This window comes from Haliaeetus albicilla, chromosome 21 (genome assembly GCF_947461875.1).
Source record: "Haliaeetus albicilla chromosome 21, bHalAlb1.1, whole genome shotgun sequence".
Lineage (NCBI taxonomy): Eukaryota > Metazoa > Chordata > Aves > Accipitriformes > Accipitridae > Haliaeetus > Haliaeetus albicilla.
This window is the reverse complement of record NC_091503.1, coordinates 12,911,723-12,934,689: the sequence shown is the minus strand read 5'-3', so window position 1 is coordinate 12,934,689 and position 22,967 is coordinate 12,911,723. Positions and strand designations below refer to the sequence as shown.

Here is a 22,967-nt window from a genome sequence, read left to right as displayed (position 1 = left end):
GATAAAGTGTAACCTAAAGAACCTTCCTTCTAAAAAGTGTGAAATAGGAAATAACATCTCTAGAGGATTATTACATTAAGAGGCAATAAGAAAGATATCTTCGTATGATTTGTGTGGGTATTAGAGAGCTGAAGCAGTCCACATTTTAAGACAAACATTCTTCTCATGGTTTTGAAGTTAAATCTCTTAGGCATCACCTTGCTATATTTACTGAGGACACTTATGGGAAATCTTTTAAAACTGTCTGGAAATACAACAGCAAATTAAAAAAAAATTAGTTATTTGATATACCATATGGAGATAAGCTCAAGGTAAGAATAGGAGCTGTAGGGTTTACCTTGCTTAAAATTAAAAAAAAAAATTCTTAAGCTGTTTAATGATTTCATATATGGGTACATTCTGGTTTTGAAAATGGGATATAAATCCTAATCTAAAACACTTCTGTCAATAATCACTACCCAATATATCATATGTTTCAGGTTGTGTGGTGCAGTAACCCAGAATAGATGACATGTTTAGTTTGCAATGCTTTTATTAGAATAAATAGAAGGACAATCAATTAACATTCACAAAATCAATGATATGTCACTGGAACGAAGATGGGAAATTATATCAGTCAGGAAGATGTTGTATTTGGAGATGATGATTTATGAAAAAATGGTAGACTTTCTGTATGCTCACTCAGAACAAGAGAGACAGCCTTATAGCACATGCAGCACAAAGAAGCCCAAATGCATTCCTGAAAGAAGAATGCTTTGCTGAAGTTTAGAATTTCATCTGCAAGTTGTCCAGGCATCAATTCAAGGATGGTTTGCCCACCAGGTTCAACAGAAAGGAACAGGATTATTCTGAAAGCTGTGTTTATTTCACAGAACTCCTATAGAGAAGCCAGATTCTCAACAGCAGTTGCAGGATTTCTCACAAAAATCAAAACACTGGCCCTGTCTCTCAAGTTATTCAATGACGATGGGAAATATTCCTAAACTACCTCTTGAAATTCACATTCAATCCTGGATATAAGTCCTGAATACAAATTGTATGAGCAGAAATACCTGCACCTAAAGATCTAAAAAGTTATACGCTTCTTCAAGAATATCTCCCTAGATATTGAAGGCTTTCCACTTGGAGAAAATCTTGAAGAGATGAGATTAAACTACAATACTACATTAAAGGGGGTCTGTTTCTGAGGGGAAGGCAAGAACTATTTCCAGCTCTTTCTCTCCTTAGGGAGAACAATATCTACCAAAGAAGAGGATGATGTTGGTTGGATTGTGTTTAATCAAGAAAAGGAATGGGTGGTCAGCCCTAAACTCTTCAAACTCAGAGGAATGTTTGGTGTCTCCCACCACACCCGCTGAGCCAGCCATCTCGGTGCCCTCTTCATTGACTTCCATGTATGCCTCATGGATGGTCTCAGATATCTTCAGGCTCTCTGCTGAAGAGATGCCAGACAGATTGGCCAAAGGGCTGAACAGGTCAGTCATACCCAAGGCCATTAAGACAGATGTAAGGTTATATTTTTGCTCAATCTTCATGCGCGGGAGGTACACTTTCACTCTCTTCTTTTCCATCACATTGGGACTGGTCCACTCCATGAGTTTTTCAAAGCTGATTTTGCTCTCAAGCTGCAAAGAGAGGCAGGGAATGAAATGCCTGAGACAAGAGTGCAATGCCCTTAACAGCTGTGTTTATACCACTGGTTACTATTTTTTTCCATTTACTTTGTGTACATAATAGAACTGATACTTAATCTTAAATATACTTGTTTGTCATGTATGTTTCCTCCTGACTATGGCCTAATCTCATCTGTCTTAATGAAGTTATCCAAAACTTCATCATCTGAAAATTTCTTCATCAGATCAAGGCTTTTTTTGTGAAAACACAGTTCTTTAAAAAATATCAAATCAAATCAGCCCCAAAACTGTTCCTCCTGGAACATATTTTATTCATCCCTTCCCTCGTCTTAGTTCCTTTCTAATGTTAGTTTTCCCATTTTCCTTTTAGTCAGCTCTTGGAATGCTTTCCTCACCACTTCTGTTTTTTACTTCCCCTTAGAAAAACTTTTCTAGTTTAGCAAACCATTAAGTGCTCTCCTGGAAGATTGAAAACACTCAAAATGAATAAAAATTCTGCTAGCATGTCAGTTTCTGGTACCTGATGGAGATTGGTGCATATAGCAACATCCTCTTCTGCACGGCTACAGCAGCACTACAGTCCTCTACCTTTGTTTTATTAGATGGAGTCCAGGGCTCTCCTAAGAGGCCAGTCCCCGCCTGAGCACCTGGTAGCACCTCGGCTGCTGTTGTGCTCCCGTCTGCCCAGCACAGCCATGCTGTGGGCAGCTGGGATGTAAATGCACAGCAAAAGGTCTGAGGGCAGCCAAGTCCCACTGAAGTGATAACGCTTCTGCTTCCCCTGCCAGGGCCATACCTGCTCCAGGCCAGAGACGTCATCAGGCAACAGCACCAACATGCTCAGCTCTCCGCTGGCGTACGGAAGCTCCAGGATCTTCATTTTCTCTGCAGCCACTGTTGCCACTTTGAAGGTACTGTTCTGACACATCATTTGCACAGGTCTGCTTTCTTGCTGCAAAAACAGAAACGTGAGATGATGTGACCGGGGAGCAATTTTTCTTTAGGCAGGCAAACATACAAGCCCTTTGAAAGGGGCAGGACTCGATCTTCAAGCATGTTGCCTTTGAGGAAGAGCTGTGTCTCCGTTTTCCTCTCTTGCCTGCTGGTGTGCCCTAGAAGCCTGGTCAGACGCAGCTCTTTCAAACCCTCCTTGGCCCTAGGCCCCGGTGCTGACAGTGAGGGACCCAGCTAAATCACCCAACCAGTGGCAGCAATGGGTTGTGTGTGTAACAGCCAGGCTGCTGGCTGTGTGAGCCAACAGCTGTCCTGGTCAGAAGCTGTGTCCATGCCCTCCTACCTCTGTCACATTGAAGGGCACTTCCCGAGTGTCGTCTTCTTTAAATGCCGTCTTCCATACCCCTTTGAAGTAAATGGCATTCACAAGGACCAGCACAGTATTGACATCAACAGAGCCTGACACAAGGAAATCTTGGATCCGTCCTTTAAGAAAGAAGCAGGGCAGAGAATGGTAAGATACACCTCCTCTGCTATGCACAAATGCCTGCAATGAAGGGCATGCGGGTCAAGGGTGCCACTTTGTGGAGTTTTGTTTTCATAGCAATTTGCAACCTGCTCTTGCTTGACCCACTTTTTCTAGACATTATGAGGAGAGGAAGACAAGGGTATAGATTATGGTAGGTAGGGGAAAATATCTGCTACCCATTTTTCAGTGCTTACCATTTGTCTCTTTCTCCACCCAGGAATTAATAAGCTGTCTTGCTTCCTCTGTAGCTGTTTTGAAGTTAACTTCTTCCAGCCCTGCTTTGTAGAATTTCTTTGCACACTCTAAGTATTCCTGTAAGCAGAAGGATTGCAGTTGTCAGACTGATAAGAACATGAAAATGTATGAATGTGAAATGCAAGATTGTGAACTGAAGCAGAATGATTAAAAGAACAGTGAATTTTACCCCTGAGTTTGAATGTGTCAGTCACAGCTGTCTTTCTGTAATTGAATCTTAAAGTTGGACAAGAAATACTATTTAGGTCTGGCACTTTTTTTCAGATAAGATTCTAAGTTAAAATTTTGAAATATTTTCTTCAGTTGACCAAAACACTTTCAGTTTAACAAACATTTTTAAGGACAGACAATGTTTCTTTCCTTCTCTTTGTGCCCACTTTTTATTTTGAAAACTGTGATCTTACATTCTTAGGTTTCAAAAACAAAGCTTCCTTTCACTGAGAAGATTTGATATTTGGCTTTGAAAAAATCTAGCTTCAACAATTTCAGTCTTCATGCTTTCGAGTTATAAAATGTATTTCATTTCCCTTAAAAGTTATGTGTTTCATTAAAAGCCGTTTTCTAGCAAATGAACAGCAATCTTGATTACTCCCTGTGACTGTTGCAACCCAGGCAATTTATGCCATTATACTTTTGCCTGGCCTCTACCCAACAGCCACAGGAAGGTTCAAACTCATCTGAACCAGTTCCCCTTATGGCTCACAACCACCTCTTCATCAACAGTGGGCTATTGTTGGTTGTGCTTCTCTAGGGTAGAGTCACAGGGGCTTTTATGGGGAATCTTGCCGAAGTCAGGTCATGGTACAACTCACCGGAAGAATGGGGTATGTTTTTTCAATATAGAGTCTGTCAGCGATCTTGAGTGAGTATGTAGCATTTGGCATGGTGATGTCTGAGAGAAGATCCTTGAACAAATTGTGGATGTATTCAGAAGTGCCACACTGAGGTGATGACATGAAAATAAGAAGATACATTACATTAGCTTCTTCTTATCTAGGAAATAAGACCTTAAAGAATTGTCCCTATCAGTTAAGAGTCAGTGCAGTGGAGTCCTCCCCCACAGGCATAGGGCTGTCACCTTTGGGAGAGCAGGTGCTGTGGTGATGGTACATTGAACCAACAAGTTCATCCTTCTCAAGGTAAGTCCCCTGAAACACGCTTTTTGTAAGAGTGCAGTTGTGTTTCTGTCACTGAGACTTCTAAGCTCTTCTCTGCCCAGCATCTTCCTGCCCTGCTTTGGAGTCTCTCAGCTGCAAGTCTGACTGCTGTACCCTGACTCTAGGTGCTGAGCCCCTTTCACGTTCTGTCCCCCAGTAGCACTTGCCCAGGAAGGCACACTGGTGCCCAGAGCATCCTGCCCCACACCGTCACTCGTTCTGGTGCAAGATGTGCAACCTGCCTTCTCTCCCTGGTTTTTAACAAATAGGTGATTTACACCCTTCTTCACTCCCTCCACAGGTCTCCTTGGTTTGAGAGCATTACCATAGTTTTTGACAGGGTCTGAAACTGTCAGGAGGAGTGGCAGAACAGTTCTAGTTTTGTTATGAGGAGAAAATAAGACAGAAAGGGAGATCAAATTATTTCTCTACCTGGGAGTCAGTAGTGTCTCCAACTTCTGTAACATTGTCAAAGTGAAGAACCTGCAAGAGAAAATACCAGTGACAGAAATGACCAGCATGACCAAAAATTATGTGAATTTGAGATTTACACATGATGCTTGAGGTAAAGCTGTTGGCTCAGGAGAAAAAAAAAAAGTCCTAACTGAGAACATAGATGAACTAAAAATTTACAAGTGAGCTGGCAACTGGTTTGTGCCCTCTGTGGCTTTCTTGGAAACCATAAATACCACTCTAGGCTTAGGTGATATTTTTTTCTAGTGAATGTCTAGAAATTAACTGGTTTACATATTATGTACTGCTTATAATAGTCTGTCTTCCTCTCTTCCTGGGATTTATCTTTTTAATATATTTTTTAAAAAATCTGATCACATTATCTGGAAGATGTCAGAATTTAGAAAAAAAATCATATAATAAAATTTGCTGACTGGTAATCCATTTTGTTATTGTCATTGAGATTTTTTTTCTAAGTCAAAACTAACTGCCCCTTATAGTGAAAAAATATATCTTCTTTTAGTATTTTCTCTAAATAACTCTCAATCCAGTTCTCCATTTTGTGACTTTGGCTTACTTCTTGTACATTAAAACAGGTGAGAACCTCGTCAGTGGATAATATATTTCAGTGGAGTTACTTAGAAGGAACAACAAGCACAAGCAGAGGTCACTTTACACCAATGTAAGTAACTTACCTTCTCCATCTGAGATTGAGTGTTACCTCTTGCTCCCAGATAGACCATCGCCAGGGCTGAAATGATGCTCAGAGGGGAATAAAAGATGTTGTCGTTGGCATGGTGGACTTTCAGCTCTTTGAATGCATCAAAACAAAATTCTGCATTTGTTGCACTGATGGAGCCCATTGTGAAATCAGTGTTGTCTAAAGCAAACAGAAGGAGTCTGACGTATTATGAAGAAATATATTAATTGTAATGCAAGAAAGTCAGTGCACTTGAACCCCTGAACTTGGTGCACAGGGTTTTTTTCATTAAAGAGAATCCAGTGGTGTGGATTTAAAAGGCAGGCATGCTGTCAGATTCATGAGCAATCGAAATGTTGGATAGCTACCAGTTATGCATAGGCTGGTGATTCTTTTATTTGAAACTTGGGTTCTCCTTCTCTGTACATGTATATCATATTTTTGAAAATGTTGCAAAGAATATTAATTACCTTGAAAGAAGCTTACTAACAGTCTTTTCTCATCTCTTAAGGAAAAAAAAACACACATAGATTTGTTCTCAGAATCTTCTCTTTTTTTTTGAGACTCCAAACCAGGTTCTTCACTATAGTTTTTATCATCAGTTTTAAGATCAGTTAACAGATCAGCCCCCTATGATCCAAACTGCAGTTAATTCCAATATACAATGTGCAAGTCTGAAGCAACAGCATAAGTTTTGCTATATTTACTCTAATTTCAGCCTACTGTAAATGGAAGCTAGGTTCTCACACCACCTACTTTATCAGAGGTCTCAAATGTTAGGAACATTACCTTCATTTTTTTAAAGTAGGATAATGAAGGCACAGCAATGGAGACTGCAAATGATTTACCAAATTCATCCAGCTTATGACAAACATCTATAACTAGTATGTTCCAGTCATTGTTGACTCAATTATATCTCACTCTGTTTTAAAAAAAGTTCTTTAATTTTTGTTATCACCTTTTCCATAAGATCCACCTTTTAATAAGACAGTGCTTGTTTAGCCCTGTGTATAATTTGCAGAGATCTTCACATCTTCAACATTTAAATATTTTTTTTCTGCCCTTATTCTGACATTCTTGTAAAACTTTCCCTGTAGTTTCAGCACCTAGCATTTCATCTAACACTGAAAGGAAGGACTTTTTAGTAAAGAAGACAACACAGAGTAGAAGATACAGTATTGTAACATCTAATGCAGCAGTATAGTATTTATACCACTTATAACTTCCCACATATTGGCACAAGCAGAGAGAACCTTGCTAGGGTGGAATTTCTCCTAGCTCTTGGGGATCTTCAAGCAGTGCAAACTTTAATTTCTTTCCCTCTGTGGCTGCTAGAGAACAAAATCCAGAATATTCTGCCATATGTATCACAGTCGCTATGGAATCAATGCATTCATGTGACAGTCATCTCTTAAGGTGGATTAATTTGAACAGCAGTGCATCTAGCTGTTCCCCTGCTAGAATGGATGCTCAATCTCTCTCTAAATTGAACCACTTATGTAGATGATATAAGGTAGATTTGTTGATTATTTACCAAGTCTGCTAGCTATTATATTTTAGGCTTTAAGCACCATTTGTGTTCTTGGTGAAGAAACATATTTATGAAGCAAATGCTTTTTTTTTTTTAAATCTTAGAAAATGTAACTATTAAAAATAACAAAGAGCTGCAGTATGCTGAGGTCACCTGAACATGTTTTATTCCTTAATTTCATACAGAGAATATCTTCCATAAACCCTGCAACTGAGCTTTAGTTGCATCCTCTGGAATTTAAACAAATTCAATTTTGTCTTTTAATTCTAAATGAAAAATTAAAGGGATAGAGGAAGAAGGAAGGAAGGCTGTCATAACATATCAGCAGCTTTTCAATGTTAGTAAACAAAGCTTTAGTTCATACAAACAAATACTTTGACTTTATGCATGGCAGAATGTGAAACAGTAAAATAATGCAGAACACGTGTGGAGGTGAGATGAGGTTTATGCAGAAGGCATCCTTTAATCATTTGTTTCTTCAACTTATATCAAAGGTCATAAACATCAATCTTTTTGTAAGTTTTGTAACAGATATTATTTTAAAAAATTGCAGATTAGAACTTAAATAATAATCGAAAGAAATGCTTACCTTATCAGCTTCACCTGCAAAGGTAATAGTACAGCTTCTCAGCTGTACTTTGGGCAGACTTGCCAAACTCCTTGAAATATATCTTGTATAATGTTGTGACACGCCCCACGCTGCCTGTTCTGTGTTTACCAAGTAAAGTGATGAATGGAGCTCAATGTCAGACGTGCACTTTTACTCGGAGTAAGTCCATTCTTTAAAAAAAATTAAATGCCTGAATGAAAGGAATTTGCCCTAAAATCTCCAGAATGGAAGATTTGTTCATCATGGCATGTGAAACCTTGCAGAAAAGGAAGGAGCATATTGAAATAGCTGACGCAAAAATAATGATAAAAGCTATACATTGGAACTTGAATAGTAAGTATGATTTGATTATGGCAGTAAATAGTGTGGCATAGCTGATCAAAATAAAAAAAAAGTGAAAAATGCAGTCTTGCAGAATGTCTCTAAGGAATTTTGAATTAATTTCCTTATTATTCCTCTGTAATGAGTACTGACAGGCCAGATCCCTCTCAGTCACCATTCTGTGAACTCAAAAAATTTGGTATGATCAGCATATGCACTACTGCTTGCTATGGTATGCCCACACTATACTCATTGCAACTTTTCTCTCTCCCATTGTTGGATGGACTACCAATATCACTAGTCTTTCTTCCCACCAGAATCCATAGCTCTTGCTGGGGAATGGAGAAACTTCTGCTACCAAGGAACTTGAGAAAGAGCACATCCCTCAAATGTTAGTTGCCAAATTTAATAATATTGAAATAGATTATTCTGCAAAAACTTGTATGTAGTTGCCTGGTGCCACTTACAGCCTGCATTGTAAAAGACCACAGATACAGTGTTTCGCAGAGCACAGTTTTTTCATCCTAGAGCAATCTAGCTCAGGGAATTCAAACATAGTCACAGTCTGCACAGCACATCAGTGGAACAAAACTTTCAGTGAGCTTATTGTGAGAATACAAATTAATTTCAAAAGCAATATTCAGAGCATCTGTATAGAGAAGAGTTACAGAGCTGAAGAAAGGTGTGTTGGGGAAAGAAGTGTTGAGAAGAGAAAAAAGACAAGGCTTCTGTTTCTTTTTAAATTCAGGCATCAGGATATTTAGATCCCAGTCAGATGCTACCAGAAAAGGATTTGAATTCGCTGCTAGAATTTTGAAGTGTAGTTTAAGGTGAGTTGCTCTTTTCCTTTTCCATAGGTCACAGCACCAGATGCTAGGTTCAAAATGTGCCTTTTGCACATACAGAGACCATTCTTACAGATCTTCCACAAGTAACTTCATGGCACATCAGGTGAACAAACCAGCTGAAGAAGCATTCATGGTCTGCAGGACAGTCATAATATACAATAGCAGGCAGAAAGCAGTTGCAGTTCCTTTGATATAAAAGAATGAACAGACAATAAAAGAAACTGCTTTGACCTTTCTAAGTGCCATGTGATTTTAAAAGAGAAATCCAAAGTCAATACACAAAATGCCTCTGAAATTGTCTAGAACAAATTATGCTTCTGGAGAGGAGAGGTGGCCTTTTTAACCCTTTTAGATGTCTATGCAAGTGGAAAGCCTCTGAATCATCCATACCTTTTTCCCTAAAACAGTTCTTATTAGTCCCATTCAGCTGAAGATGCTAGTGCAATAATAACCATGAAGAGCTCAGTCTGGACTGGTACACTTACATACCACTAGTACTTTACATAGCACGGTGTGTAGCCCAGGCTGGTCTGCTACAGCCATTGCTGTGCAGCAACAGCGCTTTTGAGGAAAGATCTTTAGGCCTTGCCTCACGTTGGTGGCCTATCATTGCCAATCTATTGTAAAGAGAATGACCTATTCTCTCACAGGAGCAACATGTAAATTGGTCACAACTCTTGTGAGTCCCGTTTATCTGAAAATAGTATCACCATGCTGGTGGAAAGACAGGTCAAATGGGTGAATGTGTCTGTACATGGTGAATACTTTTAATCACACACTTGGGAGTGCTCCCTAAACTGCAAGCTGTTCCTGCAGTTGCTGCCCCTTCTGCCTTTCCTGCCTAAGACTGCTCGGTTTCTGTTCAAACAGGCTTTAACACTCACAGCCATGGTCCATTGTTGTATACTTTACAGCTCAGAAGTCAAAGGATTAGCCAGTATGTTTTACCCTATCACTTCTAACTTTTGAGTATGCCTTGAATCTTTTTCCTTGACAATCAAATTGTCTACCGGTATGCTCCATCTCACCATATGTGAGCCACCTTGGCATTTGTGCACCATCTACCTGAATCACATTTGGATCATCATAGAGAGACCATAACTTAGTAGTTACAAAGATTTCCAATGAATCAGCACAGTTGTTTCATAACAGCCAATCTGCAGCATTAATGTTGTTAGCAATGGCATGGTTTTCAAATACTTCTGAGTTAAATATATTCATTAATGAAAGAAATTTTTTGTTCTGCAATAGAGAAGGGGCAGTACACTCCTCCAGAAGCATGTTAAGACACAACCCAGGTCACTGGTTTTGTTAGCATTTCTATTTTTTATTGGTCAAATGAATGATTAATGTAAAGCAAGTTGCAGAAGCAACAAAATCATTCCACAAGTAAGTTAAAATCTTGATCAGCCATCAGCGCAGAATCGTAAGAATATAAGAGGTACTGCATAGTCTACTAGGTGACTTTAGATCTGTCATGGAGTCTAGTGAGATTAAGCAAACCTTCCTGTAGTTGAAACGATTCCTGGTATAAAAGATAATGCATTGCCCTGTCCAGTACAGCTGTGTAATGCAGCACAAACATAAAAGGATGTGTTTTACCACATGTCCCTTTTCAACAATGCTTGTCCCAAGAAAGAGGTCAGCTAAGGCTCTGCTGTCCTTTGCTCTGCCAGGCACTTCATTGTGGAGCTGTCCCTAAACCAACAGACTCTTGGACATTTGAGCCTTTCCAAAAGGATATGAAGTCCAGGTCAGCTCACAGACCAAATCCTCTCATCCAATCACAACAACCCATGCAGAACTCAAGATTTTGTTCTCATCCATGCTGCTGCTCTTTTGCCAGTAGAAAGGAGCATGTTGATTGTTTCATGTTTGTCTTGTTCAGAGTGACTGCCAGTGATTGTTTAGTTAGTTGCCGCTGCAGACCTTGGTGCTGTAGCTATCAATGATGGTTTCTCTCTCAGTTGTCCTGTAGGACTGTGTTCTTTCCCCAGACTGAAGAAAATGAGGTGTCTGGTCAAGCTCCTTCAGACAGGAGCTCATAGCCCACCTGGCACCCTTCTGCAGCAGCACTGTGCCATTCTGAAGAGTTGCCTGCAGTGCTGCCTTGATCATTCACAGACTGTGACAGGGATGTGTGTACCTCAGTGTTGGCAGAGTGGATTCCTCCAGTGAAGGCATCTTCAGAAGGATCCTCTGATGGCCTTGGTCACAAGTTTCTCACACTTACTCACTGTATTTGCTTAGCATCACACACAGCATCCAGGGTCTACTGCTATACAGGCTCTGGACCAGTGCACACAGCAGTCCCTTTATCAGTCACCACAGCATACGTCAAGTCCCTTATTTGTCCCTCAAGTTCCTGGGATCAGCCAACAGTCAGGATGAGGCTGTAGATGATCTTACCTTAGTGGGTCCTAAGGAGGCAGCATGGTAACCAGGCCCTTACACCTGGCATACACACAGTGCAGGACAAGTGGCCACTGACATTGGCAGAACTAGTTTACTGGCTGTGCCATACAGAAGCTTAGTTAGCAGGGTCCCTCCCCACAGAGAATACTGTTCGTGGCAGCCTGTGACTAGCACTGCTCATGTCACCATGCCTGTCTACCTCCCACCGCTGCCCAGCATGCCAGTTATCTTGGCACATGCTCCCAGAAAAAATGGCATTATACTCTTAACACTCAGATTTTTTTCAACACAGACATCCTTCCATGAATTCTTCCTCTCCTTTGACTAGTAGCCTAGTGAGATTCTTAACAATATTCCTGGCATGTTTCCTGCCTCCCCTGCAGGAAAAGGCTGCTGCAGAAAAGGAAAGAAGGAGAAAAGTCACTGCACAAAGCTCCATGCCATCATGTTGGCGTTGCAGAAAAGAACTGTGGGTCCTAGTAGACACCAAGTTGACTGTGACTCAGCAGTGTGTCCTTGTGGCAAAGAAAGTGAACAGCACCATGGGCTGCATTAGAAAAAGCATTGCCAGCAGGTAAAGGGAGGTTATCCTTCTCTGCTCAGGGCTGGTGGGACCACAGCTGGAGCGCTGGTCCAGCTCTGGGCTTTCCAGTACAAAAGAGATGTGGATGTACTGAAGCAGGACCAGAGAAGAGCCACAAAAATGATGAAGTGATTGAAGCATCTGTCATGAGAGGACAGCAGGCGTTCATCATCCCACCAGCCAGGTCTGCCACCCCCTTCATGGGCAATACTTTTCCACTGCCCTTTAAATACTATGCCTCCTACCTGGTCTGTGGTGGCCAGGGCTTTGTTGTTTGCTTTGGTGCTTTGTTGTAGGTTTGGTCCAGTATTGCTGAATTTGCATTTTTTGCTGCCTCCTGTTTTCCCTTTTGAGAAAGGGGAAGCTTTATACTTGCTTTTAAGCTCCATGACTCCTTTGCTTTTTTCCCATGCCTTCGTTTTGACCTTTGTTGTCTTTCAGGAAACAACGTTGGTCACTGAGGCAGAGCTTTGTACTTTAAGCACTTTCCAGTTTAATAATCATAGGAAGGCTAGTTTGCAAATGTAACACTTTTCAAGTCTTCTGGTTGTTTAAGTGTATGGGCTTTTAAATTTAACAGACTGGATCAACTGCTTCTGGCTACAAGAGATGGAAAAGGTGAATAAACTGCGTATGATAAACCCTGAGATGTTGAAATTTTGCATCTCTTGGAACTGTTCATATCACTGCTTTCATTGCTAAAGAACAAACACTGAAGTATACATGGTAAAAGAGCTGGTTTTACCACAAAAAACGGCTGAGTCTGTATCACAAATATCCTGACAATGTTCAAATAACGTGGATATCAAACCTGTAGCACCAGCTTCTTTCCTCTACAGATCTGCTTTTATTATGCCACACTATGTGCTAATGTGGAAATAGCCAACATTAACGACAGAGTTCCTCTTCTCAAGACTCTCAGTGGAGAAATACTTTGCCTAATAGTTGTCAATCTACTTATTCTTTTTTATGCCTTTTGAGTTATATGATTTTCAGATGATTTCGTCATCTAAAATGGCAGAGCTGCTGGAATAGTTTTTTCTTGAAATATTTACTAGACTAATTGTCAGTGCATCTTTAATACCCATTGGAATTGTATTGAAAAATACATAAGAATAAATTAGTACTTCATTGGGCTGTTGCTTGGTAATCTGTAATACAGAGAGGAATCAAACTCTAGACATGTGCATTTATGCATTTCATAAATGCCTAGGAAACTTCATATCTATATGCTTTATTCATATTTTATACTAAATTCCATTTTACTCACAACGGTTACCAATGTAGTGATATTTTTAAGGATTTGTAGTCCAGAAAACTAATATAAATCTCATGACAAGCATTTGTGATTTTCTTTTATTACGTTAACAAAAAAAAAATCAATTTTATGCATCAAAATCAATAATGTATGATTAGAATGAAAACAGCACATAGTATTGAGCCAGTTTATCCATATCTGCATATGGTAATGGACACATAGGAAGAAAAAGACAGACAATACTAGGATTCTCACATATTTCTTAAAAACAAGAGATGTAGCCTTGAACTATCAAAGGAACAAAGAACCCCAGCTGTATTCATGGAAGAATAATGTACTCGAGTTTTGAACTTCACCTGAGGGCTGTCCAGGGACTAATTAAAGTTTACTTGCAAAGCAAGCTCAACAGAGACAAGGATTATTTTGAAAGCTGTGTATTTCACAAAACTCTCATTGAGAAATCAGATTCTTTAATACCCTGTGGAGGATTTTTCACAAAAAATCAATATGTTCTCAAATTTGAAGTGTCTTCCAATGTTGTAAACAAGAATTCAGACAGCTCTTTTTCCTGTCAGTTCTCACTGAGTTCTGGATCATCTGGATCATCTGGATATCCATGTTTCAGGCTTTGAATCTACACTCTGTGAGAAGGCATAACTGCACTCACACAAAGTTAGATCTCTCTGTGCTCTCTGAAGTGGAAGGGAGACTCTCCATGACTTTGGAGAACCTCTGCAAGAAATTCAGAATTAGGTGAGGAACCCATGGTGAGAGGCCAGTTCTGATGATAGTGGACATATACACCATTTCCCAGCAGCTAAGTAAAAAATATTAAAATTTACATAGGCACCAGACAATAACCTGCATAGCAGAATCTTATCCACAAGCATCTCCTCCAGACTGGAGATCTCAAAACCCATGTTTCAGGAACAACAACATGGGTTTGTCAGCACGATGCGACCAGGGAATGGGATGAGCACAGCCCATGGCTTTGTGTGTAATGGACTCCAAAGTCTTGGAGTCATGCCTGCAACTTGTTCCTCTAGTGAAAATCACTTGGCCTCTTCCTGGCTGGTGGGTGCCTCTATTCTCTGTTGGCTCAGTCTTTGCTCAGCTCAAACAATCCTGAAACCAGTATGAGAAGGGAAAGGAGTAAACATGCTTGTTGCTGTTTCCTCACCTGCCGGTATGTCTATGCTATGGAAGCTTCCCAAATGGGCATTTCTTAGATTAGGCTTTCCACTTGGAGAAAATATTGGAGACATGAGATTAAACTACAATACTACATTAAAGGGGGTCTGTTTCTGAAGGGAAGGCAAGAACTATTTCCAGCTCTTTCTCTCCTTAGGGAGAACAATATCTACCAAAGAAGAGGATGATGTTGGTTGGATTGTGTTTGATCAAGAAAAGGAATGGGTGGTCAGCCCTAAACTCTTCAAACTCAGAGGAATGTTTGGTGTCTCCCACCACACCCGCTGAGCCAGCCATCTCGGTGCCCTCTTCATTGACTTCCATGTATGCCTCATGGATGGTCTCAGATATCTTCAGGCTCTCTGCTGAAGAGATGCCAGACAGATTGGCCAAAGGGCTGAACAGGTCAGTCATACCCAAGGCCATTAAGACAGATGTAAGGTTATATTTTTGCTCAATCTTCATGCGCGGGAGGTACACTTTCACTCTCTTCTTTTCCATCACATTGGGACTGGTCCACTCCGCAAGTTTTTCAAAGCTGATTTTGCTCTCAAGCTGCAAAGAGAGGCAGGGAATGAAATGCCTGGGATGCGAATGCAACTTCTTCCTACCATTCATTTTAATCAAGGCTATCATAAAAAAAACAAACCAGAATGGTTCCTGATGTGCACCCTGTCAACATCCTTCTTGTAGTTTATTATTTGCCTGTCCAGTACTGCCTGTGTCACTGTCTTGTTTTTCAGTTCCTTACCCACCTGCACATCGCCTTCTGTCCAACTAATCTTGTGTCTCATGAGGCACAACCCAACAGTTTCACAGCCTAGCAAATTAGTCAGCTTGTGAAAGAGATTGCAGAAAAAGGCCATGAAAATTTATCTACAGTCGATAGCACTTAACAAATGCAAACTCTTCTACATCTTTAATAGCTCTACTTTGTAACATAATCCCCCAAAATTGCTGAAATAAAAACAATGGGTTATATATTGCAGGCTGCATCAGTTTTTCTCTTTCCTGTGTATGGATAGGTAATTTATTAACAGTTTGATAACTTTATTTTAAATGATTGTCATTGCAATTATGATTTTTTCGCTACTTCATTCAGAAATCCTGCATGAAGATAAGCCAGTCCACCTGACAGAAGCAAATCAAGGTTTCGAGTTTTGTTTCTGCCTTGCATCTATCCATTTTTATTTCCTCTTTGCTGTTGGCATCCTGCATTCACTCAGTTCTTTATCTTCATTTTCTTCCAAGACCAAGACAAAAGGTTAATTTAATTTTGCACAGCCAGTAGATTATATTTGTATACTTGCCTCACCGCATATTGGTTCCACTTTTCTCTATTTCTTTAAAGGACAAAACTGGGGTTTTTACTAGTTTTCATGCATCTGGCAAAAAATGACTCAACCTGACTTAAAGCAGTTTCGATGTTTTCTTTAAATTTCTATGCTGTTCTCATTTTCTGTCCTTGTATGTTCACTGATCCTTTCTGCTGTTGATGTTCATCCCATTAGACCCAAGCCTCTTCTGTTTTCTTTGTTTGATGTGTAATTTCCAAATATCTTCCATGCATTGCCTTTCCATCTCTATATTTAAGACTCTCTGAAGTCTTAACTGATAAAGTCTTATTGACCAGTTAGTTTAGCTTGATTGTTTCACCATTTCAAAATCAAGAATATTTTATTAAGAATATGCTTTATCTAACTTTGTTTTTCATTCCATGATGACATGATCAGAGCAATTTTTGAAAGCAGCCCATTTATGATGCTTAATTAGGATTTTGTTTAAAAAAAATCATTAGTGATTCCTGCAAAGAATGCCTAATTCTCATCAGTTTTAGCAACATTTCCTCAACAGTTTCTATGGGAAGGGGGGTGGTCGTGAAATTACCTCTCAATGAAAAAAAAAAAATCTGCTCACACATACATCCTCTTCTGCACAGCTACAGCAGCACTACAGTCCTCTACCTTTGTTTTATTAGATGGAGTCCAGGGCTCTCCTAAGAGGCCAGTCCCCGCCTGAGCACCTGGTAGCACCTCAGCTGCTGTTGTGCTCCCGTCTGCCCAGCACAGCCATGGTGTGGGCAGCTGGGATGTAAATGCACAGCAAAAGGTCTGAGGGCAGCCAAGTCCCACTGAAGTGATAACGCTTCTGCTTCCCCTGCCAGGGCCATACCTGCTCCAGGCCAGAGACGTCATCAGGCAACAGCACCAACATGCTCAGCTCTCCGCTGGCGTACGGAAGCTCCAGGATCTTCATTTTCTCTGCAGCCACTGTTGCCACTTTGAAGGTACTGTTCTGACACATCATTTGCACAGGTCTGCTTTCTTGCTGCAAAAACAGAAACGTGAGACGATGTGACCGGGGAGCAATTTTTCTTTAGGCAGGCAAACGTACAAGCCCTTTGAAAGGGGCAGGACTCGATCTTCAAGCATGTTGCCTTTGAGGAAGAGCTGTGTCTCCGTTTTCCTCTCTTGCCTGCTGGTGTGCTCTGGTCAGATACAACCCTTGCAAACCTGACAGCGAGGGGCCCAGCTAAGTCACCCGGCCAATGACCACAGCATGTTGCATGTGTAACACCCAGCCTGCTGGTTGTGCAAGCCAACAGCCTGGCTTCCTGGCCAGAAGCTGCTTCTGTACTCTCCTACCTTTGTCACTCTGAAGGGAAATTCCTGAGTGTTGTCTTCTTTAAATGCCGTCTTCCATATCCCTTTGAAGTAAATGGCATTCACAAGGACCAGCACAGTATCGAGATCAACAGAGCCTCGTTCAAGGAAATCTTGGATCTGTCCTTTAAGGAAGAAGCAGGGCAGAGAGGGGTAAGTTTCACAGCAGTAGTCTTGCATTTTAGAGGTCAATCAACATGCTGCTGCTTGACTTGACCTCCTCTTCAAAGGTCCGCATGTGGAATTCAGGTTCATGAGGATGATTTAACACAGAATGACTGGCACCTGGCCAGACATTTCTGCAAGATGACAGGTAGGTTCTAGAGTGGTATACATCCCCGAGAATGTTTCTAACCAGTGCTTGGAAAAAGATTTATATGGAAAAGAAGGAACCGGAGAGGGAAGCAGTGATATCTTCTGTTTCTCACTCTGTTTCTTTCTCACACTTCACTCTGTTTTTATCTCCCACCTCAGCACAATAAATGTACACAAGCTCCTGAATCATTCCTTTCCCACCATCAGCCTAGTGCATGCATTACTTTCTCCCCTGGAAGCCCACTTCTTACCCATCCAGCACATCCTCGTAAAATTATGCCCGTATTCTAGAGAAGCTGGGACTAACCTTACATGAGTTAAGCTCTCCAGACACAAAAAGTGTGCATATAAAGTGTGCATATCCTGGCACCTTTGCCTTTGCCAGATATGTTTAAAACACATTGTCACTGCCACACAGGTGCCATAGAGTCATCCCTTTCCACAGGAAATATCCACTAATGGGGACAGGAGGAGGAAATGTCTCCTCTAATATTTAGTCTTTCCAGAAGTTGTTCAAATACAGTTGCAAGAGGGAAGTATATTTCAAAATCTTGTCTGACCTTACCATTTGTCTGATTTTCCACCCAGGAATTAATGAGCTGTCTGGCTTGATCTGATGCTGTTTTGAAGTTGACCATTTCCAGACCTGCTCTGTACAGTTTCTTCACACATTTTAAGTAGATCTGTAACGACAGCAATTGTAGCCACCAAACTAGTAATTTTTTAAAAACAGTATGAAGGTGAAATAAAATATGGCCAAAAGGATTTTTATAGTGATGCCGTGGTTAGGCTGTTCTCATTGCTTTCTTCCTGGAAGAATCTGCTAAAACTGGGCCAGAAAAATTATTCTGATCCATGACATTTTCAGATCTGACATTTTTATTACTTGACCAGTTAAGAGTTATATATTAGAAATGTTTAAATATTTTCTGGAAGAAAGCCTGATCCAAAAACACTGTTTCAGGTTCATTTCAGAGTGTTTTATTATCATTATGTCAATTCCTTTTCTTTAAAGCATTTTTCCTTGTTTTTAAAGACAGGAAGTTTCTTTGATTTAGAATATTTGTACCTTTTGTTTTGAAAATGTCAAATGAAAGATTTTGACACTTTCAAAAGTTGGTTTTGAGGTGAGGTTTCCAAGTGAAGAAATGTGCTGAGGTCAAATTATTTCCTGAAAAAACCCAAACAACCTATTAAAATGAAAAGGCCTTGGGTGAGCAAGCAGGGAGAGGGGAATTACATTACCAAATAGTTTTGTTTGTTACTCCATTCATTTTTTAATAGGGCTATCTTTTTCCTGCAATTGTTTTCCATTCAAGGTATTGTCAGGGCTGTGGCAAAGTGAAAAGGCATGGAATTACACACCAGTGGAGACCACTGGATTAACAGATCACCTACTCTGGCCAGTCCTCCTAGATTACATGTCTATACAGGGTTTAGCAAGAAATCACTCTAATGTACAACTCACCGGTAGGATTGGACGTGTCTTTTCAGCATAGAGTCTGTTGGCAATATGGAGTGAATAATTGGCTTTTGGTGCAGTGATATCAGAAAGAAGTTCTTTAAACAGTATGTGGATATTCATAGACTTGCCACACTGAATTGTTGATAAGAAGATAAAAAGGTATAGCTGTTAGCTTATTTTACTAGGAAGAGAATTATTTATAAGGTACAAATAACATGTGAAAAGATGCATTTGGACATTTGCAAATGAACGTGTACTACAGTCTGAAAGCTCCAACATAAGCAACTAAGGATGTACAATTACTTCATAGCATATGATGACACCCATTCTAGGTGATAACAAGCAGAAAACCTCAGTGATTAATCTGAAACCATATGGCTCAGGAGTGAGGTGACAAAAAGAAAAAGTCAGGTGTCAGTGATTGCAATTGGTGAGTTGTCATAAATAGAGAGCCTCTAGTTCCCAGCTTCTGCTTGCATTTTCATGGCAGCTTACTGCTAAAGCTGCAGATGGGAGAAGAGTCCTAGATGACAAGGGAGTCAGGAAATGTCTCATAATGTAGTGAAAAAATGGATCAAGCCCCCAGAAGAGTGTTCCAGATGACACAAGCTAATAGTGTGTAAGAAAAATGCACAAAGATAAACAGTGGCTGGGACTTCATTTTATGAGAAGGAGAATTCTGTTGAACTGCTCCTTTCTAAATGCTGAACCAGCCACTAAATGCTTTAGCTGATATTATGTTTATTTTTATTAAAAAAAAAAAAAAAACCACACAGAAAAAAAACCCAAAACCAAAAAGTGTTCTTGTTCTTTGCAAGTCCCACCTTGTGCTTGTGGATCCCAAGTGGATGGGGACAGGCCAGGGAGCATGGCTTGTGTTATCTTTACAGAGGCAGCAGATTAACATGGAGGAAAGCACACAGGTGATATCAAGGTACCGGAACCCCTCATGGTGTTCTTGGGGTAGCAGTGGGAATCAGAGGCTGGAAACATCCCTGTAGCTTTTGGAAAACTGTGATTACTTTCCAGCCTTTAAGGCTTCTGGGCTTTTTTCTGCTGAAGCATCTTCCTGCCCCACTTTGAAGTCTCAGCTGCAAGTCTGACTGCTGCACCCTGGCTCCAGGTGCTGAGCCCCTTCCAAGTGCTGTGCCCCAGTAGCACTTGCAGGTGTGCAGATGCTCATCTACACAAGAAGGCAGCCTGGTGCCCAAAGCATCCCATCCTGTCCTGACACTTGTTCTGGTGCAACATGTGCAACCTGTCTTCTTTTTCTGGTTTGTTTTTTTTTTATTGGTTGGTTGGTTTTTGTTGTTTGGGGTTTTTTTTTGGGGGGGGGGGGGTAACTTAAATCTCTTAAATTAAGAGCATTAGCAAAGGTTTGGGAAGGTGTTGACCCTACTTGAAGCACAGTCAGAACAGTCTATTCTCATGAGAAAAAATGTGAAAGAGAAAAAAATGTACCTTAGATTTCTGTACCTTGGTCTGAATAGTTCCTCCAAGTCCTGCAATTTTGTCAAAGTGAAGAACCTGCAATTGAAAGTAGCAATAGAAGAAATTAAGTGCGTGAAGTCCACTGAGAGTCACTGATGTTTGTGTTGAAATTGTAGGTTTGGACTCACCAGGTCTGATTAGCACAAAGATGAACTGAGAAGTTTCATGTAAGCTTTAAATCAGTTTTTTTTTACTGCATATGCTGCACTGAAAATTTGTGACTAACTATGATCCTCAGCTTAGATCTCTTCTTTTCCAATTGATGGTACTCAGTCTATAAACCAGCTACAACCTTACTGTATTGTATCTGTAACTGTGACTCTTGTTTGCTGAATGTTTCATCTTTTGTATATTACAGGTTGTCCTTTCCGCCTGGAAAGAATCAAGTGTGTGAGATAATATAAGCTGAAGCAAGACACCTGCCTCAACCATTCTTCAAGACTGCTCTTTCTTAGTGGAAGCCAAAGGCTGTCCTTGTCCTTCATGGGGAAAAGCAATGGTAAGTGAAAACTCAGCTCCAGATCCAAACCTCATGGTTTGGAATGCCATTCTTTTTCTAGGCAGCTTTGAATCCAGTGCCAAATGTGAGAATGTGACTTTCTCCCCTCAACTGGAGAAAGTCCCAAAGATGTAAATGGATAATCTGTTGCTGTGTTAAATGGGATCAAAAGGAGTTTGTATCCATTTATGTAACTTACCTTCTCCATCTGATACTCGGTGTTACCTCTTGCTCCCAGATAAACCATGGCCAAGGCTGCAATGATGCTCAGGGGCGAATAGAAGACGTTGTCATTGGCATGGTGGACTTTCAGGTCTTTGAATACATCAAAAGAAAATTCTGCATTTGCTGCACTGATGGAGCCCATTGTGAAATCAGTGTTATCTGAAGCAAACAGAAATATTACTGTATAGTGGTGATATGTAGCAGTCGTTTTACTGTCAATAGTCAGGAAACTGCTAGTTCATTGCCGGTTTTGTGATGCTGAACCAATGAATGATGTGAAGCTCACAAATTCTGTGATCATTAGAAATATGGTAACTCCTGACCCATTTATCTCTGGATGCATGTTTGTTTTCTTCCAGCAAAATACTAGCTTAGCATCAAGATAGTATTTTGTAGTTGCCTTTTAGGAAACAGATAGTTTCATTCATGCTTCAATATGGTAAATACAACACTGAATGGATGAGTTTCCCTATGGTCATCCAGACTACTCTGAATAATGATTGAGACAATGCAAGCTTCATATTTAATTTCTTCTGCGGTTGCTCTGGACCATACTCTGGATCTTTAATTCAAAGGTAGTCAACTCACTATTCTCTTAGTGTATTTCTTACTGTTGCTTAGTACAACCAGTCACAAATTTGGAGGTTGCTTTGTTGTAGTTTATAGGAATAACAGGAGTAAGTTGCTCTGTAAACCCAGCCAGTTGCTTAGATTCTAAACTGTAGATTTAAGGGGGTTCTTTCCTGTAGTCCCATTTCAGACATTTAATCTCTGCTGATGCTTTTTTGCTGAGAAAAAGCACAAGCATATATATCACAAATATGGGGTTTGGCAGTACACCTTGAAACAGCGTAGAGCTGCATTCATTCATTCAGATGCAATTCCTGTAGATGCAAATGAATGTGATATGTTAAGGACAGTCATTGAAACCTGCAGTCATTCTCGCTTTTGAATCTGAGGCCAAGGAAGTTGCATACTGTTCTTTTGTCTCTAAAACAGTTAAAGTTGGAGGAATAGCAGCATATCCATAGTTTGGAGCAGATGTAGTTGATTATGTGACCTGAGAGGCATCTGGTGCTAAACCACAGACTTTGTGAATTGTCATACTGTACCTCACCTGTGTTCTCCAGAGAGCGAGATTGAGAAAAAAGAAATGCCTTTATTCCCAAAATAACTATTAAAATTATAAAAGAACTGTTTTAATGTGACACCAGATTTTCAACAAAAAAGAGGTATTTTTACTCAAAGCTATGGTGTACACACACTCATATTTTGCACACCTCAAAGTATTTGACAGTCAAACAGTATAAGCTATATTGATAAGGCAAGGTAAGATTACTGTATACGCTGTCTTTTTACATATCTATCTTATACTTACCTTAAAGTTCTTAAACAAAATATCACTTTTTTTTCCATATTAAAGAATACAAATTAGAAATTATATTTTACTTGGAGAAATACTTACCCCACAAACTTCAAAGAGGTGCGTAATAATCCAGCTTGCCAGCTGAACCTAAACAGATTCTCTGAGCTCTTGGTGATATATATTGCACCATTGGAGACACTCCCACAGTTAGCCTTTAAGGAGTCATCTTTTGAGTCACTAACCTTTCGTCACAATCTTTTGATTCATTGCACTTTGAAATATTAAGTAGACCAATCTTAGACTGGTACTTTATCTGCAGCAAGACAACCTTTATTTATTGAAGTAAAACCTAATTTAAAAAATTACTTATTTAAGCTTTTGCTGTAACTTATAAGTCTGTACCAAAGCAATTGGAGTTCAAGCCTAAAACTATGTCTCATACAGTTCTTTTGAATTTACACATTAATGTGATTGGGCCATATTAGGTAACTAGAGCCAAATGAA

The 22,967-nt window shown here is 40.1% G+C and overlaps 2 protein-coding genes across 2 annotated transcripts; both read right to left on the bottom strand.

Annotated features, from left to right (window-relative positions):
* Positions 1 to 625: 625 nt before the first annotated feature.
* Positions 626 to 6,054, bottom strand: LOC104318173 (ovalbumin-related protein Y). Its single transcript, XM_009919321.2, has 7 exons — positions 5,678 to 6,054; positions 4,962 to 5,012; positions 4,185 to 4,313; positions 3,312 to 3,429; positions 2,932 to 3,074; positions 2,431 to 2,586; positions 626 to 1,625 (listed from the first exon to the last, which is right to left on the bottom strand). Exons 1-7 carry the CDS (start codon positions 5,843 to 5,845, stop codon positions 1,224 to 1,226), a joined length of 1,167 nt encoding a protein of 388 aa, XP_009917623.1. The 5' UTR covers positions 5,846 to 6,054; the 3' UTR covers positions 626 to 1,223.
* A 7,137-nt stretch (positions 6,055 to 13,191) lies between these two features.
* On the bottom strand, positions 13,192 to 21,498 carry LOC104317193 (ovalbumin-related protein X-like). The gene is made up of 7 exons (XM_069808967.1): positions 21,072 to 21,498; positions 20,359 to 20,409; positions 18,886 to 19,014; positions 17,983 to 18,100; positions 17,085 to 17,227; positions 16,612 to 16,767; positions 13,192 to 14,994 (listed from the first exon to the last, which is right to left on the bottom strand). The coding sequence occupies exons 1-7, from the start codon at positions 21,237 to 21,239 to the stop codon at positions 14,593 to 14,595; spliced, it is 1,167 nt and encodes a 388-aa protein (XP_069665068.1). The 5' UTR covers positions 21,240 to 21,498; the 3' UTR covers positions 13,192 to 14,592.
* Positions 21,499 to 22,967: the final 1,469 nt, after the last annotated feature.

Coding starts and splice junctions, on each gene's coding strand:
- LOC104318173 (XM_009919321.2), bottom strand. CDS start 5,845: ATGGGCTCCATCAGTGCAACAAATGCAGAATTTTGTTTTGATGCATTC. Junction 4,314..4,961: donor GAGACACTACTGACTCCCAG/GTAGAGAAATAA, acceptor TCATCACCTCAG/TGTGGCACTTCTGAATACAT. Junction 3,430..4,184: donor AAACATACCCCATTCTTCCG/GTGAGTTGTACC, acceptor TTCTGCTTACAG/GAATACTTAGAGTGTGCAAA.
- LOC104317193 (XM_069808967.1), bottom strand. CDS start 21,239: ATGGGCTCCATCAGTGCAGCAAATGCAGAATTTTCTTTTGATGTATTC. Junction 16,768..17,084: donor TTCCCTTCAGAGTGACAAAG/GTAGGAGAGTAC, acceptor CTGTTTTTGCAG/CAAGAAAGCAGACCTGTGCA. Junction 14,995..16,611: donor ACGTCTCTGGCCTGGAGCAG/GTATGGCCCTGG, acceptor CTCTCTTTGCAG/CTTGAGAGCAAAATCAGCTT.